The sequence below is a fragment of the Cydia splendana genome, chromosome 3 (genome assembly GCF_910591565.1).
Source record: "Cydia splendana chromosome 3, ilCydSple1.2, whole genome shotgun sequence".
Classification (NCBI taxonomy): domain Eukaryota; kingdom Metazoa; phylum Arthropoda; class Insecta; order Lepidoptera; family Tortricidae; genus Cydia; species Cydia splendana.
In genome coordinates, this window is record NC_085962.1 from 19010632 (window position 1) to 19029128 (window position 18497).

The 18497-nt window shown below is 41.1% G+C and overlaps 2 protein-coding genes across 2 annotated transcripts in view; one reads left to right on the forward strand and one right to left on the reverse strand.

The window, feature by feature from the left end:
* Positions 1–1166: 1166 nt before the first annotated feature.
* On the reverse strand, positions 1167–3258 carry LOC134806588 (double-strand break repair protein MRE11). The gene has a single exon (XM_063779901.1). The coding sequence runs from the start codon at positions 3218–3220 to the stop codon at positions 1361–1363; it is 1860 nt and encodes a 619-aa protein (XP_063635971.1). The 5' UTR covers positions 3221–3258; the 3' UTR covers positions 1167–1360.
* Positions 3259–5152: 1894 nt separating this feature from the next.
* LOC134789370 (tyrosine-protein phosphatase 10D-like) overlaps positions 5153–18497 on the forward strand; it is an 83212-nt gene continuing 69867 nt past the window's right edge. The window contains exons 1-4 of the mRNA XM_063760000.1: positions 5153–5611; positions 7612–7861; positions 9368–9474; positions 15676–15865. Of these exons, the coding sequence (XP_063616070.1) occupies positions 5420–5611; positions 7612–7861; positions 9368–9474; positions 15676–15865 (739 nt within the window). The 5' untranslated portion in view covers positions 5153–5419. The remainder of the gene's footprint in view (positions 5612–7611; positions 7862–9367; positions 9475–15675; positions 15866–18497) is intronic.

The window sequence follows — 18497 nt, forward strand, 5'->3', positions numbered from 1 at the left end:
ACAAAAGTACATACACAATTACAATAAAACTACAATATGATTTCGCCAAACTGCTTGACAGCAATTAATTGTTATTTTTTATTGTTAAGTGTTCAGAATTAAGCCTTGAAAATAGGTCTTTTCATGTGCTGTCGGTTCGAGTATTAAAATTACTTATATTTTTCTAATGGTACCAATTTTCAAGAAATGGAGATATTGAAAACATACCTTAAAGGTGTCAAAAATTACTGGAAAAATTTTGTTTGGTTTGAATTAGCCATCAAAAAAATATCCGCAAAATTAATTGTATGGAAATTCGTGTTTCGTTGAAATTCTCCGAACAAAACGCCAATTTCATAGGTAATGACCTAATATATAATATATTATACATATAGAGCCACTTACAGGTACTTATTCTTTTTTTTTGTAGCCTATTTGAGTGTCCTACTGCTGGGCAAAGGCCTTTCCTCTTGATTTCCACGACTCCCGATTTGTTGTTTCCTCCGGCCAGTTGTTCAGGAAGCTGTCCAGGCCATACTTACACTACTACAGCTGCTAGCTATACAACTTATACTTATTCTATTTTTATATTGTGTAGTCATAAAAATGGATATGTTATTAAGCTATAATCTTGTTAAAATATCGTAAGCCTACCCTACTACGTAGCTTAGGCGGTTGGTAAAGTTACGTGGTAATTTTCTATTATTTTAAGTAACTAACTATAACACAAATATGTATGTGTGAAACTAAAACTGGATGTTATGTAATTAGAAATATAAGAAATGTTTATTTATCTTATTGTTTCTTTTCCTCATACTATCCCTAAATGTTTGTAAATGGAAGGTAAGGTAAGGTATTGTAGTGATTGAAGGTGTGAATGGAGAAGTATCAAGCACTTCAAATACGAATGAAAAATAAAAGATAATATAATGTAAGATAATGAAAATAAAACTTTTTTGTATTTGAACTTAGAAATAATAGACATTATACGATACACAACAAAGTTTTGCAAAATACGCTTCAGCGCAATCTATAATTGAATACAATAGGTTTTAGAAAAACATATTGACTTAGACAAAAAAGTCATCACATGTTACATACAACTCAATACAAGTATAGGATTACAGGACGAATTTATACATTAGAGGCAGCAAGCCTTATCTTGTTCCACTTACACATGTATACTCGCCAAGATTAGCGAATCAACCGCTCCAGTGTGCGAATGGGTCATCACACTTGTTAAAGAAAGTTTGTGCAAACGGGTCTAACTAAAACCACTTGTCGCGATCCAGGCGCGAAGTAATTATAATAAAGGAATTAACTGGACCTCTTGTTGGAATAAGGTCAATAGTCGGTTTATTTATGTCGGCGACGGTACAGCTCAGTCGGAGTCCTCGATACTGGACGAGTTACGCGTGCGGCCGGCCGCAGCGCCCGTCAGCCACGTGGCCTTGGTGGCGGCGCGACGCGGCGCGCGGCGCTCCGGCTCCGGCGTCGGAGCGGGCGACGGCACCGAGCGCGCCGGGCGGCCCCGCGTCGCACGCGGTCCACGTCCGCGCGAGCGCGTCGCTTTGCCCCCGCGTGGCGTGTTCGACTGCTCCAATGCCTCATCATCGCTCGAAACTATCACTAACGTCTTCGTAGCCGCTTTGCTGGTTGCGCGCGGTTTACTTTTAGGCGCAGGATCCGCCGCAATGTTCAGGTCCACAAGCATCTTCAGCTGATCAAGATCAGTAGAATCAAGCACATCTTTAGCCAGCCGCATGCGCTCCATGATTTCCTCGTCAGTCTCGGCAGTGGAATCGAGCAGCGCCTCGACGGCGCGGCGCCGGTGCGCGTCGAACACGCGGCGGAACACGCTATCGTCGTGTTTGAGTGTGAAGTCGCGCACGGCCTCGGTGGCGGCGCGCGCGCTCAGCACGACGGGCTGGCGCGCCGGCGGCAGCGCAGCATAGTACGCGGCCAGTAACGCCTCAACATCGGCTGCTTCATGCGCCGCGCGCGCCACGTCTACCTCTGCCATTTCCTCTGTCTCCTTTCGCTCCCTGTACTTTTTCTCTCGCTTCATTATTAAAAGATCATTCGGATTAGCAACCAGTCCAGTGAAATTCTGACCAAAACGCATCCTGTTAAAATCCTGGCTTGGCCGCTCATAAAACACGCTCAGTCTTACAAGTGGCAAGGTGGGTTGTTTGGGATGCCCACTGCGGAGATTATTTGCTTCTTCAATGGCCTCATTCACTTTATTCTTCAGAAATTCCTGCACCTTCTCATGCTCGTTGACCTCCTCCTCCCCGAGATCCTCTTCAGAGAGAACTATGGTTTTAAAGATGAATGGTCTAACAGTTTTAAGCGGAATTGGGGTAACTTTGTAGTTGGTTCCATGGATTTCTAATAGAGCACAGTGTTTCTGCAGTGCCTCTCCTGCAGCTAGAGATGTTGCCACTGTACTACCTGGCTGCACCACCATAAAATCATCATTCTTTTCTCCCTTGATTGGGAACACTAGACTGTCATGCTCATGACCCCAGACCACCAAATCCAGGAATTTTGGTAGCACCTTTTCAGGTATAAAGTTACCTGGGCCCCGGTCCGCGCGGTTCTGGTGCAGAACGAGCATATTGAACCAATTGTTGCTGTCGTCCACCATCTCCATTTCAACTTTCTTCTCTGCAAAAAGGCGTGCAAGACGCTGGTCCTTAAGATGGCTGAGGCCGTAAAGCGCGAGCTGCGTGGAGCCCTTGCGCAGCAGCACGGGCGAGATGCGCACGCGCGTGTAGTCAGTCCACTTACCAAAATAGTTGACGAGCCCGGTGATCGACAGGATGTCCAGCGAGCTCACGCTGCCCTGTCCCACGGGGTCATCGTGGTTGCCGTGGATGGACATAATGGGAAACGACACGTTGAGATTGGGATCCTCGTAGTTTATGTTGCGTGAGAAGTTCTCGAGCTGATCTGACAGCAGCTCGATGCGAACCGGCTTGTCACCGAAGCAGTGCTGCCGGATGAGCTGCGTGCACTTGAACATGCAGGCGGGCGAGGGCTTGGCGTGGTCGAACAAGTCGCCGCCCAGCAGCACGAGGTCGACGTCGTGCGCCGCCGCCTCGGCCAGCACCTCCTCGAACGCGAGGAAGCTGTCCTCACCGCGCACCGGGTCACTTTCTACATGGCCCAGGTGAATGTCCGAAGCTATTAAGATTTTCAGCGTATTCTCAGGGTTCCACGTATCGGTATTTAGCATCTTGGTATATAGGACTTGATACTCAAAATAACCAACGCCAAATAACACAAATCAGAATCACAATTTGCTTTGATTTGATACCTTTGATGGCGTCCCGGTCCCGTCCACTCGCGTTTTTGGCAGTTTGGCACTACTTGCTTTGGTCCGGATTGTAGCCCAAGAATCCAGACGATGATCCTAACAATTTATATCATTACATTATGGGGCTAACAAATTATCTAAAAATTATAAACACAATTTACACATTTAATTATATAAATATTATTGTCTACTAAACGACAATACTAAGCATACCAAGGTTTTACTGTAATAGACAAAATTCCCAAGTAGAATTTGGACCATATTATTTGTCAGTCTAAGTCATCTGTAATAAAAATAAAAATTTGTAATTAAAATAAAAATTATGTATGAACATGCAGTAGTTTCCGAAATTTGACTTTTAAGCTTTATTATAATAACTCATTTTCTATTTTACTGCTTTGTTCACGTAAGTAATATTTTTAACGAAAACTATAAAATTTAACTCAAACAGCTTGAACGTCAGCTGTCATTCTTCTGTCACAACGAATTTGAATGTCAAATTGAGACTTGGCCTAGGGTTGTAATTAGTTGAATGAGTATCGATATCGAATAACTATCGAGTCATAATAAAATCCTTAACTGGAGAAAGTATGTAATAGTCAAAAAAACAAAAGATTTTCTTGCCTATTGTCGAGGTTTGACTACTATATTAAGCGTCGTAACGTCTTTATTGTTCCAAATGAGCTTAACCTCAAATCCTGGGATTGTTGACGTAGGTAGTAGGTGCATGCAAGTGATTTAGAATCTTGAGATCTTGACCATAGCAAGGGAATCTTTAAGGCGTGCGAGTGTAGGTAGACGATGGGTAGATAACAATTACCTACTCCTTGCGACGTGTTATCGTGTCGCCCGAAAACTTACCTCTGCTTCCATTTTTTTTTTGGTTCGACTCGCTTTCTTCTATACATATATGTCCTAATTTTTTTGCGACTTTCTCGTAAATGGAAACACCTGCCGTTGCTCTAAATCTAAAACATGAACCTGGAAAGTCAGCATACTGGTTCCCGTAAACCCGGAGACAGCGCCACACATTTTGGGAATCTATAACCGATATAATTAATATTTTTATTATTTGTGACGCGAGCTTGCGAGGGTTGAATGCTCTTCTCTAATCACTTGCGCAGTTAACGTTGTCCTGGTGCGTCATGCGGACGATTTAATTTGTTGCAATGCATAGGATAACGTATTTGTTTCGATGATAAAAATGCCTTGGCATAAAAACACGATATACCTAATACCTATTGTGCTAATAAATAATGTAGCAGATAAAAATACCTTTGTATCTTAATTTTTTTTTTTTTTTTTTTATATCTAGCATAAGAAATTTTATTTGGTAAAAACAAAGAAAGAAATAAACAAACATAATAAAACTTAAAAATCTAAAGATAAAAAATTTGGCCCAGATCGCCGTCAACGGGCAAGGTGCCCAGAAGGCTGGCTGTATTTCCCCGCTGTATGGCGATACTAATACGCTGGGCGAAATAGTGGCCAGCTCTCTGGTCACCAGAAGCCTCTATTAGGCGCGCCGACAAGTCTTTGTACAGTCGACGCGCACTTGGCCCCCACGGCCCCAATGTTTCGACACCAAACGCCGCAAATATGTAGCTGCTTCCCAGAGCGGCATATTTGCGGCGCTTGAGGCTCTCGGCTGAGGAAGCCGCAGCGCCAGCAGAATCTTTGGTGCTTGGAACATGGGACGGTGCCAGGGTATCAACGCAAGTAGCGTCCCAAACTAGCGGCCGACCCATGCTCCAAGGCACCAGTGTCAATCCGATATCTTAATTAATTCTATGAAAAGTAAATCCGAATAGTTAGATAATGTATTCTTTAATTAATGTAGATTGTGCCAACATAATTGATCGTATTATTAGTAATCTTATAACTATACAATAAGATATCGATAGTCGATTTGTTTATCATATCGATGATTGGATCGCACGCGCAGCCCACGATAACAACCTGTCAGGTAGACAAGGCAAGACTGAAGACAGTTTACCTTCCCGTGAAATGGCGTACGACAATAGAATCGTATTTTAGTGTTTTCGAGACGGATTTGTCGTGCAAACGGCTACTGCGCGATGATATGACATCAGTGTGCACGTACTCAGATGAATTACAATGCGATTATCATGTGGATGTGTCGGGTGTGAGGAAGAGAAAGTGTCGCGTGAAACGTTTGGGCCTTCAATGATGTGGATGAGGTCGTTTGCGCAAGCGACGGCGGAGCGCGGGCGGGCGCTCCCGGCGCAGGCGCGCCTGCTGCGTGCTGTCCCGCCGCCGCCGCTGCTGCTGGCGCTGCTACTCCTAGTGGTCAGTACACGTACACTCATTCCGATATTATATCATCTTATCTAATGTCTTCCAAGGTTTATTGTCCTAGAGACTGGTTCCTTATAACCAGCTCATATGGCTCGTGGATTTTGTTCTTACTTTTGCTTAGATTACGAATGTAAACAAAGTTCATAGTTGACAAAACAAATTGTAAACAAAAACAATTAAGTTTTGTTTTTGTTTATACCATTGACAACAAGTATACATGGTCTGATAGTAAGTAGTTACCAGAGCATGTGAAAGCTTGCAACTCCAGTGTTACAGTTAAACTATGTTCGAAATTTGAGTAATTTTCTCTTATTTATTTGTTTACTTAACTTAAACAGTATAGCAAAATACACAATTACACAGAAATATATAAATGGTATTCTCTACCAATCAACCATAGGACAAGAAATATATGTAAAGTGGTATAAAGAGAAAAGTTAGACCCTCACATTTTTATTATTATAACCATTAACAATTTCTAGATAGTTCTTGTAGGTAACTTTAATTTTTGCTTTTTGACATCAAAACTGCAATCAATATGTAAACCACAAAGTCCACAAACTAGATGATTAAAACATAAACAGTAGGTATAATGTCTCAGCAGCATACTTGTTTGACATTAGTCATGGTGGCACTCCATTGTCATGATGGATGGAGTTGAGTTGTGTCAAGACACCGGTGCCACATGATACCCATGAATATTTTGTCACACTGATGTAGACAAACATTGTGATTCATAAATATTGTTTGTGAATTCTTAAGTATAGTTTGTTTTCGTAATTTTGAAAATTTTAATTTATTTAAATTTTGGTACAAAACAATTTAACTAACAATCTTCCGCTAGTGTAGAACAGGCATTACAATTAACTCAAACCAATAATTGAAAAGTATGTCATGTCAATGTCATGTTGGACATCTAAAGTCGATAATTTATTTATTTACCCCCTTATTCATAAAACTTTACGGGCCTGATTTAGTTAATTTATGTTTTATCCCTTTCTTACAAATACATAAGTCAAAATGACAGATAAGGACAAACAATTATTAGCTAATTGCGGTTTGTAGTGCATTTATGAATAAGGGGTAAAACTTTATTGCCCAAAATACAAATAAAATGTACAAATGGCGGACTTAATGCCTAAAGGCATTCTCTACCAGTCAACCATAGGCCTAAACAGAGATGTAATAAAAAGAAGAAAAGTAAGAGAATTTAATTTAGAACTGTTGCAAACAACTGAAAAACATAATAAACTACATATACAATACACAAATACATATATTAAAATATATACAATGAATATACTACTACATAATTCTCACATACGTATTAATATATTACGATGGATACTACCTACTCATACTCTTGTTTCAGTAGATAATTATATTATATTATATTGTTTAATACACTAGCAGCTGAAAGCTGATGCGTGTATATCACTGCACTTGTTTTTTTAACGATTAGTGTTCATTTTTTTTGTTTAAGTGTTTGTCAAGTCTGTTTTTGAAACTATTCACTGAAGGTGCACATATCACTGTTTCTGGCAATTTATTCCACTCGCGTACGACGCGGTTTGATAGAAAGTGCTTCCTAGGATTGCTTGTGCTGGGAACTCGAATAATCTTTGAGCTGTGGCCTCTTAGACGATGATTCTTGCTCATAACAAACAGGTCCTTTAGTTCAGGTAAGTCATAATAGTCATGTATGATCTTGAATGTTTCAATGTTTAATGCATCATAATCAGAAATTTCTTATGAGAAAAATATAAAAAAACAGGACAAGAGTGTCAAAATGGGCTCATCTGAATCATCAAGTATTGGACAGTTTTATAGTCTAGCGGTCTATTAGGTATATACTATGTACTTACTACTCACTACTACTACTATGAAAACAACCATGCAACTACGTCACCAAGCAATGTTGTCTAAGTCGCAGGTACCATTACTACTATTCAATTCAAACGAGAACCATCATGACGATATGTTTCCTTCAGGGCGGCGCATGGGGCGCGGACCTGGTGATTGAGATCCCGGGCTCCGGCGCTGGCGCGGCCGATCCAGGCGGGGAGTACCGGCTGGATTACCGGCCACCGCATGGCTCACCGGCACCCAACTTTACCGTCCCGGCCCGGGCCTCCACCATCAACTTCCAGGGGCTCCCGGGCACCAAATACCACTTCATGCTATACTACTCTAATGCTACCTTCGCTGATCTGCTTACTTGGAATCAGACGATCATTACTGGTGGGTTTTAGAAATTAAATTCTATTTAGTGTTGGGCTAAAAATGTATCGTTTTGAAGCAAAAGGTACCCCATTGTTGCCTGCCATAAGGACGCTCTGACAGGTTAGGAGGTTAGGGGCTATTCATAAATTACGTCATTTCAAATTGGGGGGTCTGGACATCGGATGATGGTAGCGTGACGTAGGAGGAGACGGTGTCATTCGAAGCATGATTTTAGGGGGGGGGGGGGGGTCAAAAATCGTCAAAAATAGATGACGTAATTTATGGACAGCCCCTTATTCGTATATAAAGACATAGTGACAATGTGGTACTTTTTACTTGAAAACGTCACAAATATTAAGCTGTCTGTTAGACTTTAATTGAAAATTGTTTTCAATTAATGTGAGGACGCTAAGCACAGAGAAATTTTGTACATTGACCCGTCTGTTCCTATCTCTATCACACACGCATAATTGTATTGAGGCCTGCGCAAACCGGTGGAGCGCAGCGCAGATCACCGAGGAGGATTTACGCCGCGCAGCGCACTTCGACGAGGTACAATCCCCCGCGATACCGCGAGCGCCTGCTATTCCGGCGCTGGCAGCCGGCGCACCAGGGAGCACTTCGGCGCAGGCCGGGGGATGCCGCCGCATGTACTCTATCAAAAGGGATTAGTGACTAGTATGCACGAGTTCTCCCCCGACGTCCCGGCGCTACCCCTGCGCACTCGGGAGTCTTCAGCGCATACCGGGGGATGCCGCGGCATGCCGCCGCCTACCGCGGTATCCTCTAACATGCTCCTCGATGCCGCGGAGTATCAATCCTCCGTGTTGCTCCGAAGTCGGTCTCAGAGCATTCAAATTTATACCTTAATGTAATTGAAATAGGAGAGAATTTACATTGATAAATTTAAAGTGATCTGCGCTGAGCTTCGTGCTTAGTAGGACTCTAGCGTCCTTACTTTACCTATACTATATCAATAAACACTTTACAAAACAAAGCAGGGATGTTGCGGATGCAGATTTTTTTACATCCGCGGATGCGGATGTCAAGATTAGGTACTTAAAAAACATCAAATATTACATTTTTTGTCATTTCTATTAAAAAATAACGAAACGGTTGGTATTTGAGCAAGAATATAGGTGCGTTATATTTAATAAGTTACAGTAACTTGGCCGACTTTTCTGGATCTAGACGATTGCACTATAGATAATGACGAAATTACCTAGCACTTACGCCGCCGCTAAGACGTTCCTGTACCGACTTGTTCGACATCCGCATCCGCATAAGCTCCGCATCGATTTTATGCGGATGCGGATGCAGATGCGGATGTTGAAAATAATGCGGATGCGGATGCGAATATTCGTAACATCCCTGAAACAAAGTCTCCCGCCGCGTCTGTCTGTGTGTATGCGATAAACACAAAAACTACTGGGTTTCACCTATCAATAGCCGTCGCTACTGTCGCTAGTCACCTATAGGAATGATCATTTGACTGTGTAACTAGCATGTGATTGTTTCCCACAGCGCCGGAGCCGCCGACGAACCTGACGGTGTCGCTGTCGCGCAACAAGCAGGCTACCATCGCCTGGGCGCCGCCCTCGCACGGAGAATACACCGGCTTCCGCTTCAAGGTAAAACACACATACTACTTACTTACTAGTCTTATTACGGTGACGCAACGACCCAAAGTGAGTCCTGGCCTCCGACACTAGATCACGCCATGCCGCTCGGTCTTGCGATAGCTCTCGCCAGTCGCCTTGATTGAGCAGTATTGAGCCACTACGTCGTGCCAGCAGTACCTAGGCACGTAGGACGTCCAATCGGGCGTCTCCCATTTGGTTGTCCCAAGTACGCTCTCTTCACAGCACGATCCTCTCCCATTCTCTCTTAAGTGTCCGAGCCACAGAAGCCTAGCCTACTGACTAAATACATTTTCTACGGGGTTGTTTTTCAATCCTTAGCCATTCGTTTGCGAGGTATTGTGTGTTTTTGATTTCGTTAACCTCGAGGATGACAACACAGTGCGTAGTTACTCTAGAGAAGTTTGTTGTTCTCTTAATTTGCTCAATAAAACGGTTTACATTTGTCAATTATGACGAAACCTATTGCAGTTTCTTACAAGTTACAATGAGCAAGCACATCAGGAATATAAAACAAAAACAGGTCGTTCAACTTTTAACACGTTAAGAGGTAAAACTTGGTACCTTTGGACTAAATACATGTTGGACGAAATGCGAATTGAAATATCACATGGACGAACTGCGTATTGGACGTATAGTCAGCCAAGAAAGTGGTATTATACCACTTTTCGACTCTATCATCAGATTGATAGAGTCGAAAAGTGGTAACTTTCTTGGCTGACCGTACAGCTAAGGGGCTATTCATAAATTACGTCATTTCAAATTAGGGGTGGGGGGGGGGGGGTCTGGACATCGGATGATGGTAGCATGACGTAGGAGGAAACGGGGTCATTCGAAGCATGATTTTAGGGAGGGGGGGTCAAAAATCGTCAAAAAACTAGATGACGTAATTTATGGACAGCCCCTAATAAATCTACATGATTGGCGCACGAATAAAAAAGAGAAATTATATATTTTTCATTGAGCTATGTAGAATGTAGATGCCTACCTAAGAAGTTATTTATGGAGATGCCAATCACCCAGATATTCTAGTGTCAAAAGTACAAGTATAAGTAAGAGGTTTTCCCGCTAGTTGCGCAGTGGTTGAGTCAGACAGTCGGCGTCACCAAAATGATAGCCATTAGCGTTGCGACACTGCCACAGTTTCATACCACTGGTTAATTTACTAGTGCCTCTGTGAGCTATCTATCTTTGTTTTGCTTTGTATAAATGTATGATTCTGCCATTTCGAAAAAATAAAACCTCATAATTGTTGAACCTGCTCTCAAAATCTCACTACTTATAATATTAGTAAGGATGTTTGAAAGTCTTAAAACTCCTGTACTAATCTGGATGTTGAACAGGATATAATTCATTTTTTATTTACTCGTTTATTTTATGTATTTAGTAACAGACAGTCAACATAGTCTGTGTGACGTAAAATCATTTCCGCCATAAGGCAAGACATGTGTTTATAATTTATATGTAAAATGAAAGAAACGTGAGAAAGCATATGTTACCAGCTCATCGGTTTTAATATTGCATGGATATAGTAGCGACTTTTTTTCTAAGATGGTGTTTTATAATTAGATGTCGCTATATATAAATGCATTCAACATACAGGGCATACCTACTCCCATGCACTTGAGTTTAGGAGCCTCCTTCTTCTTCTTCCTGGCGTTATCCCGGCATTTTGCCACGGCTCATAGGAGCCTGGGGTCCGCTTGGTAACTAATCCCAAGAATTGACGTAGACACTAGTTTTTACGAAAGCGATTGCCATCAGACCTTCCAACCCCAGAGAGGAGACTAGGCCTTATTGGGATTAGTCCGGTTTTCTTACGATGTTTTCCTTCACCGAAAAGCGACTGGTAAAAATCAAATGATATTTCGTACATAAGTTCCGGAAAACTCATTGGTACGAGCCGGGGTTTGAACCCCGAGCCGAGTTTAGGAGCCTCCTCTAGTCCCGAAATTGGGGAAAGAGGGTACGCATTTGCCACTGTGGACTTTAGGGTTATTAAACTGGCAGACAAGGCTTAAGCGAACTTATTGCATCCTTCTTTTGTACATGAACTGACTCTTTTGTAAACCTTCCATTACATACTTATTCGCAAAATTTAGCAAATGTCTGTTAAATTTTGTCCTTTTTAGGGTTCCGTACCCAAAGGGTAAAACGGGACCCTATTACTAAGACTCCGCTGTCCGTCCGTCCGTCCGTCCGTCCGTCCGTCTGTCTGTCACCAGGCTGTATCTCACGAACCGTGATAGACAGTTGAAATTTTCACAGATGATGTATTTCTGTTGCCGCTATAACAACAAATACTAAAAACAGAATAAAATAAAGATTTACGTGGGGCTTCCATACAACAAACGTGATTTTTGACCGAAGTTAAGCAACGTCGGGCGGGGTTAGTACTTGGATGGGTGACCGTTTTTTTTTCGCCGTTTTTTGCATTATGGTACGGAACCCTTCGTGCGCGAGTCCGACTCGCACTTGTTTTTATACATATAGATAAACGATAATCAACAGCATATTCAATTTGATAAATAACCCCGCTAATTTCTAAAATGCACAAGTGTAAACACTAAACCGGCTATTATTTACACCAAATATGTTTTAGTACGTATTGTTTATTGTTTTGTATTAGCCATTACGTTAGACTGTTATTACGAAGTTATGCGGCACGTGTGGTCTTATCGCGAGGATGCCCTGCATTATTATGCCAATATAGGTACAAATGTTCTTAAGGCCTTACTTAATTTGCCTTTTACCATTTTTTTCTAAAGTACCTGTGTTTTGCACTGCCAAATAACGGGCGCTTTACATTCTAACCCCCGTAGTCATAAAACCTTATTTACAAGGCTCAATTTGTTAATTTATGTAAAAGTGACGACGATGCACAGCATAGCCAAAAGTATACAAATAATCCATCACACATTACATACATTGCTATGCATATGCCAGCACAATGGCGAAAACCTGTCTGTAAATTATTCCTATATCCTCGCAGCGAGCTTCATTATCCGGCTGCATCTAGACAGTCTATTGAGTGCCGGATTAATCTTTTGTGGCGCCCAAGGCAACAAACTGCCATTGACATTCAAAGCACAGATACAACGGATGTTTCTATCTACAGCTACATAATACAAAACAACTATTGATTGGTGGTTTTTTTTTGTTGGACTTTTAGGAATAATTTCTGCCAATAGCAGTTTATATAAAAAGGTTTATATACTTACTTACTGATATTAAAGTGTATTGTAAGATTCTACTGACTGGTAAAACACAAGCAATTTTCGGGTTATTCGATCATTTTCAATGTGGCGGTAAGTCGGTAACTAATGGGAAAGTTTTCTACGGTAATTATTTATAAGTACATATATCATTTTCCTAGCACTGGCCCGCCGGCATTTTGCCACGGCTTACTTAACAATCTTAAGACGATAGGTAGGCCCAATGCCCTTGAGCGTCTGGGTGGAGCTAAGCGCTCTGTACCCGCACCACCCGCTTACCCCGCTCACTGCGATCGTACGTGAATTTGTATCGCTGCACCGCCACGAGGTTCAAAGAATAAGATACAGCCCAGAGGCGCGCAGTTGGCGCTATACTCGTATATCTTTTGTTTGCAGATATTTTGTTTTCAAACATGATGATGTATGAGTAGATCATGCATTTAGTGGAGGTCGTAAATTACATTTCATGGTTAATACGACAAATATAAATAAATCATTGTTATAAATAATTTATTGTCACAGAAAATTAAAGTTTACTGATTTTTAAACCTGCGTTTTATTGGTTTACCTTTGTAACTTTCTTAATACATGTGACGTTTCATAAGCAACATGGACATAAGTCCATGGGCGACGATGACCGCTTCCCAACAGGCGGCTCATTTGCTGACTAGCACAAAGATTTCTCGAAAGAAGATATTTACAGGGTGTCCCTGGCCATTGGACAAAGCCGAAATGTACATATGCATTAGGGTATTTAGAACCAGTATACAAAGTATCATAACAATCGGTGTAGCGCTTACGAAGAAATTAACAAATTACGATTTTTTTACTTTGGAGCAACCTGTATGTGTTAGTAGCTCCTGAGGTAATAAATAGTATGAAACCCGAAGAATATGAAGACCCGTTTGTGTAATTAAATATGTGTACAAAACGCGAGAGTTTAAAGTGTTAAGATTCTGACTTTTGACAAATGTCATCATTGCCGCACATTTTCAAACAAATTGTCAAAAGCACTGCCAATGATTAATACAGCATGTTTCTTTTTGTTGTCGATTATTGGAAATAACTTTTGTTTGATAATTTATTTTTTATCTTATGTTCTAATTAAAAAAAATATCACCGTTAGAGCATTTATGGGAAGTAATCCTACGTGGGATTTCAGGGTTTGTCCAATGGCTAAGGTCATCCTGTATAATATTTACACATGGCCGGGATATCCCTATTATAATTATGCCTGCCGAGTATGATATTAAACAGACAGCAAAGAAAGTATATTTTATGAACATAAGGCCGGTAAATGTTATCGCGTAAAATTGAAATAATATGTATGTAAGTACTTCTCTCAAAAAATGCGAGGAAATACCTATAAAAGTTCAAATAAGGACGGGACGTAATGACCTAATGACAATATTTCCACGCATGTTTGAGAAAACATAATTTACTTAATAAACTAACATCATTTTAATAGGTAACAATCCTAAAAATGTAAATAGATGTCTCGACGACCCAGAACAGGTACGCCTGGCGAAGAATGAAGAAAGAAGAAAGAATGAGAAGAGCCGACCCCAAATGACATGGGAAAAGGCTAGGCGAAGAAGAAGAATCCTAAAAAAGTAATGGTTTCTGAATCAAACTGTATAGAACATAAATTGCCAATGTTGATTAATTAATGATTATTTTTTAGGAGTCGAACTTTATTAAAAACGTAACATAAGTGGAAATATTGTCATTACGTTCGTAATAATAGGCTGCGAAATACCGTGTTGCGCGCGCTAAAGCACGTCACAACCAAATCAACTTTCTGCAGTTATTTAATCTTTGGCCACAATAACTCCAATTTTATTGCACTTGGGCTCAGCATAAGCATGCAGAATACAAGGAAGGCACGGAGCGACGAGCGACACAGCCTACTCGTCTCAAAGCTAGCACACGACTGCCGGCCACGCCTTTTTCGAGCTGTATACGCACAAAATTTTGAAAAATATTCGATTTCTTAAAAAAAATTGATTGATTAACATTATTCTACGTTGTATTTGTAGTGTCGGTTAAAACATTTATTTTAGTTTAAAAATAACTTTAATCGAATAAACCTTTTAGTAGAAATAGGCAAAGTTAGTCGCAAAGCGGCCTATCGTAATGTTCCTTTATTGGAAAATTATAAGTCACAGGAAAAAAGTCAAACGTTACAAATGTTGTACATAAAACGTAGCTTCATATATATTTTTTCATAATTTTTTGTTGAACCGTTAAGAAGATTTGAACAAGAGAACCGTTGAACAGCGCGTAGCGCCTTAAGGTCCGCTCGTCAACTAATTCCAAGAAATCACACAGGCACTTGTTGGTACTTACAAAAGCGATTGCCATTTGACCTTCCTACTCAGAGGGGAAACTAAGTGTCATTAGAATTCGCTTTCCTCGTGGTGTTTTCCTTCACTGAATGGCGAGTGTTATCTTTATAATGTCATTAAGGAATAATAGCGTTAGTTCATAAACTTCTAACAGGCTGTTTATGTATGTCCCTATCCGTCATTTTTACATTTATGTTTGTTATTTATTTAACAAACATTTGCTAAGTTTCATTAATAAGGATTTAAAGATAGTAAGTATCAGAATCTCCAGGTTATTAAAACTGGAGATTCTGAAGAGACAGTTCAGGGGCCCATTTCTCGAACGGTATTAGACTAAATATATCATTAGGGCTCATTTAGATGGCGCGCGAACTCGCATGCGATTTTAGTTACATTGCGGACCATTAAGGTAACATCAATTCAGTCGACCGAACAAATAACGCAATCTCGCACCGTCTATTCGTCGTCTCGCACCGAGCCATTAGTGTGTTGCCATGGTAACCCATACGACTTGACAGGGGCTCATTTGTCAAAAAGTTGCCGAAAACACCTCGCGTGATTTGATTTGTGCACAACCCTTAGTCTAAGAGAAATGGACCCGAGAGACTGTAAGACTCTTACGCTTGCAGGTGATCCCGCTGACGGAGCGGGCGGAGGGCGGAGCCCGCAACATCACCGTGGAGGCGCCAGAGACGCCGGGCGCCGGTTGGACACACACGCTGAAGGAGCTGTCTCCCGGCGCCACCTACCAGCTGCACGCCTTTACGCTGCTGCACGACAAAGAGAGCGCGGCCTACGCCAGCCGGAACTTTACAACCAGTGAGTACTCTTCTCGAGTTGCTTGTATTCCTATTGAGCTAATATTACTTACGTACCTATAGAGAAGCTCCTTCAGCTGCCTCAAATACGGTTGCAAATGCCGGTCCCGCATTTGCTTAATATACAGCCACGAGAGACGTTGTCCCTCGCTTACAGACGCTGCATTAATCATCTGTCAAGATGTTAAAGGCCTGGTGATAGAGAAGCCATACCAAATAATGAAATTGTCGCAATCGCTACCTGTGGGCGAAGAAGGCAGGGGTAAATCATCGACCAAAACATCGTAAACGCCGTGAAATAGATGGCGCTTACACGTTTAGGTCGCGAGATTCACGCTCCGTTTCCATAGTTTGTTCTCGGCCGGCAATAACTCATGGCGCAAAATACTGGTTCTCTGTGTGGGTTCTATACGTAGTAATAATAGTTTAATGTGTATTCCTTTTCCTTGTATTGTTTTGACAAGCGCCGGCTCGCCTTCCGCGCCACGCTTCTAATGAAGTTGATTGAAATATCACTGGCAGTCAATTAACAAATAGAAGTGCTTGAGTAGAAAAAGAGTACAATTTGAACTTATGATCCACATATGTTTGGAGGCCGACGGAACGCATTCATGCGACGATAAAGGCCGAGCTTTAGAGCTGAGCTCGGACGAGAACCAATAGCCAAGTGTTTTAAAAATCACCAAAGCTTACTATCAAATACTTATCCTACTAACATTATAACTGTGAAGGTCTGTATGTTTGGATGTTTTTTCTAACCTTTTTATTTTTCTTACCTGGTAAAGGACAGGATAACTTTTTTTCTTTTTCCCGCATTCATCCCCTAAGGGGGTACAATAGAAGTTGCAATTTAGTAGGTATGAATATGCTAATGGTAAGAGGATCGGGCAGTTTAACGCCTTCTACTTGGAAGGAAGTCGCGGGATGATGCTTGTTTGAAATGAAACTTGTATTTATATCGGTAATTTTGGTTGTTAGCTGACGTTCAATCATTTGAAACCATTTAAAAATGTACAATGCAATTTCCGGTTTATTATGACAGGGTGACATTTACATAATTACGTTATCTGTCTGAGACGCAAATTGTATGCTATTAAACTATTTCTCTCCTCCGGAAACTATTGCAAATTGAGTGATAATTACGCGCGTTTCTAATAACCGACTTGATAATGCGCTGTCATCGTGAACTAACAGCTAACAAGTCATTGGTGGCCCTTGTTCCTTGGCAATCATGTGGACGATGGTGTAAATATCTCTCTAATGTTCGGTTTGTAGTGTCCTAATACCTACATTACCTTAACTCGACCCCGAGATTTGTAACAGTCGTCCGCAACCCGATGTAAACGGCCTGACCACGACATTGCGTACTAGCTTCGGCTAATTCGACGACCATAGGTTGATGAGAGACACAGCGATCGAACCTTTCATTTAGGTGGGAACCTATGGTTTTCGCCTTAGCCGAAGCCAGTCGCGCAATATCGTGGTCAGGCCCTTATTGGTCGGCGTATAGTGTAACAGCGGATACTTTTAGAGTTTTTTGACAATATCTTCGACACTGAAATATTAAAGAAATCTAGTTCATTTCATTCTCACAAACAAAAACAGGGGGCCGATTTTTGAAATTCGATCGCTCGATTTCGTCACTCGAAAATCGGCGGAAAACGGTGAAATGCTAATTTTTAAATAAGAGCGATAGAAATTTGGAATCGAGTGGTATTGACCACTCGTTTTCAATTCTGTTAGTAGACTTTAAATGCATAGTAGTGGAGATATTATTTAATGAAATACACGAAATCGAGCGATCGAATTTCAAAAATCGGCCCCCAGTCTCTTTTCCTGAATACTCCTGAAATGACAATTTCACGATTTCACAATTATTGCGTCTTCAAGACGAAGATAGAATTAATGTAAATAAACACTATACTTCAATAGTAAGACAATAATTTAAAAATTGACAAATTAGTTTGTTTACCTACATGTTGAGTCATAATTTCTATTGACAATCAATTCATCGAATACAAACACTACCCAAATAATGTGTCGGTTAGTTGCGTAACGTAACAGGCTAATACGTAACACGCTTAGATTAATTCGTTCGTTTTATATACTTACATAGCAGGTGACAAACAAATGACACAATCATTTGTTTTCTATAATATAATGAAATACAAATGTCTAGCTAGAGTGAGTAGTAATATTTAAATACATATTACCATCTCATTCATGCACGTAGGTGTTCCCAACCCATTTTTTTAGTTTAGATATGTCACGTTGTGCGCTTGCCTAAAATATCGCTTGCGCCATCTATCCGGTTTTTCGCTCTTGTTATTAAAGCGCGTTGCAGTGAGCTTGGCAAATCCTTCGACGTTGCGTTGTAGACTTGTAGTGTGACATGTAGGGTAAAGTAATTACAATTTCGCATAAATATTTACTGAAAAGTGTATAAATTACGTGTTGGCCACGTTACGTTACGTACGACGATAATGCACACATATCCCATAGAAACGCTGCTCTTGGCATGCCCGGACTCTCGAATTTTTAATTCCCCCCTGTAATCCTGACAAAGGACCAAAAATCCTGACATCCTGATGTAGGTATGCCCATAGGCGGTCTAGCATGAGTTGCGTTCTCGC

Bases quoted from the DNA above. Each gene is read 5' to 3' on its own strand.
- LOC134806588 (XM_063779901.1), bottom strand. From the start codon at position 3,220: ATGCTAAATACCGATACGTGGAACCCTGAGAATACGCTGAAAATCTTA.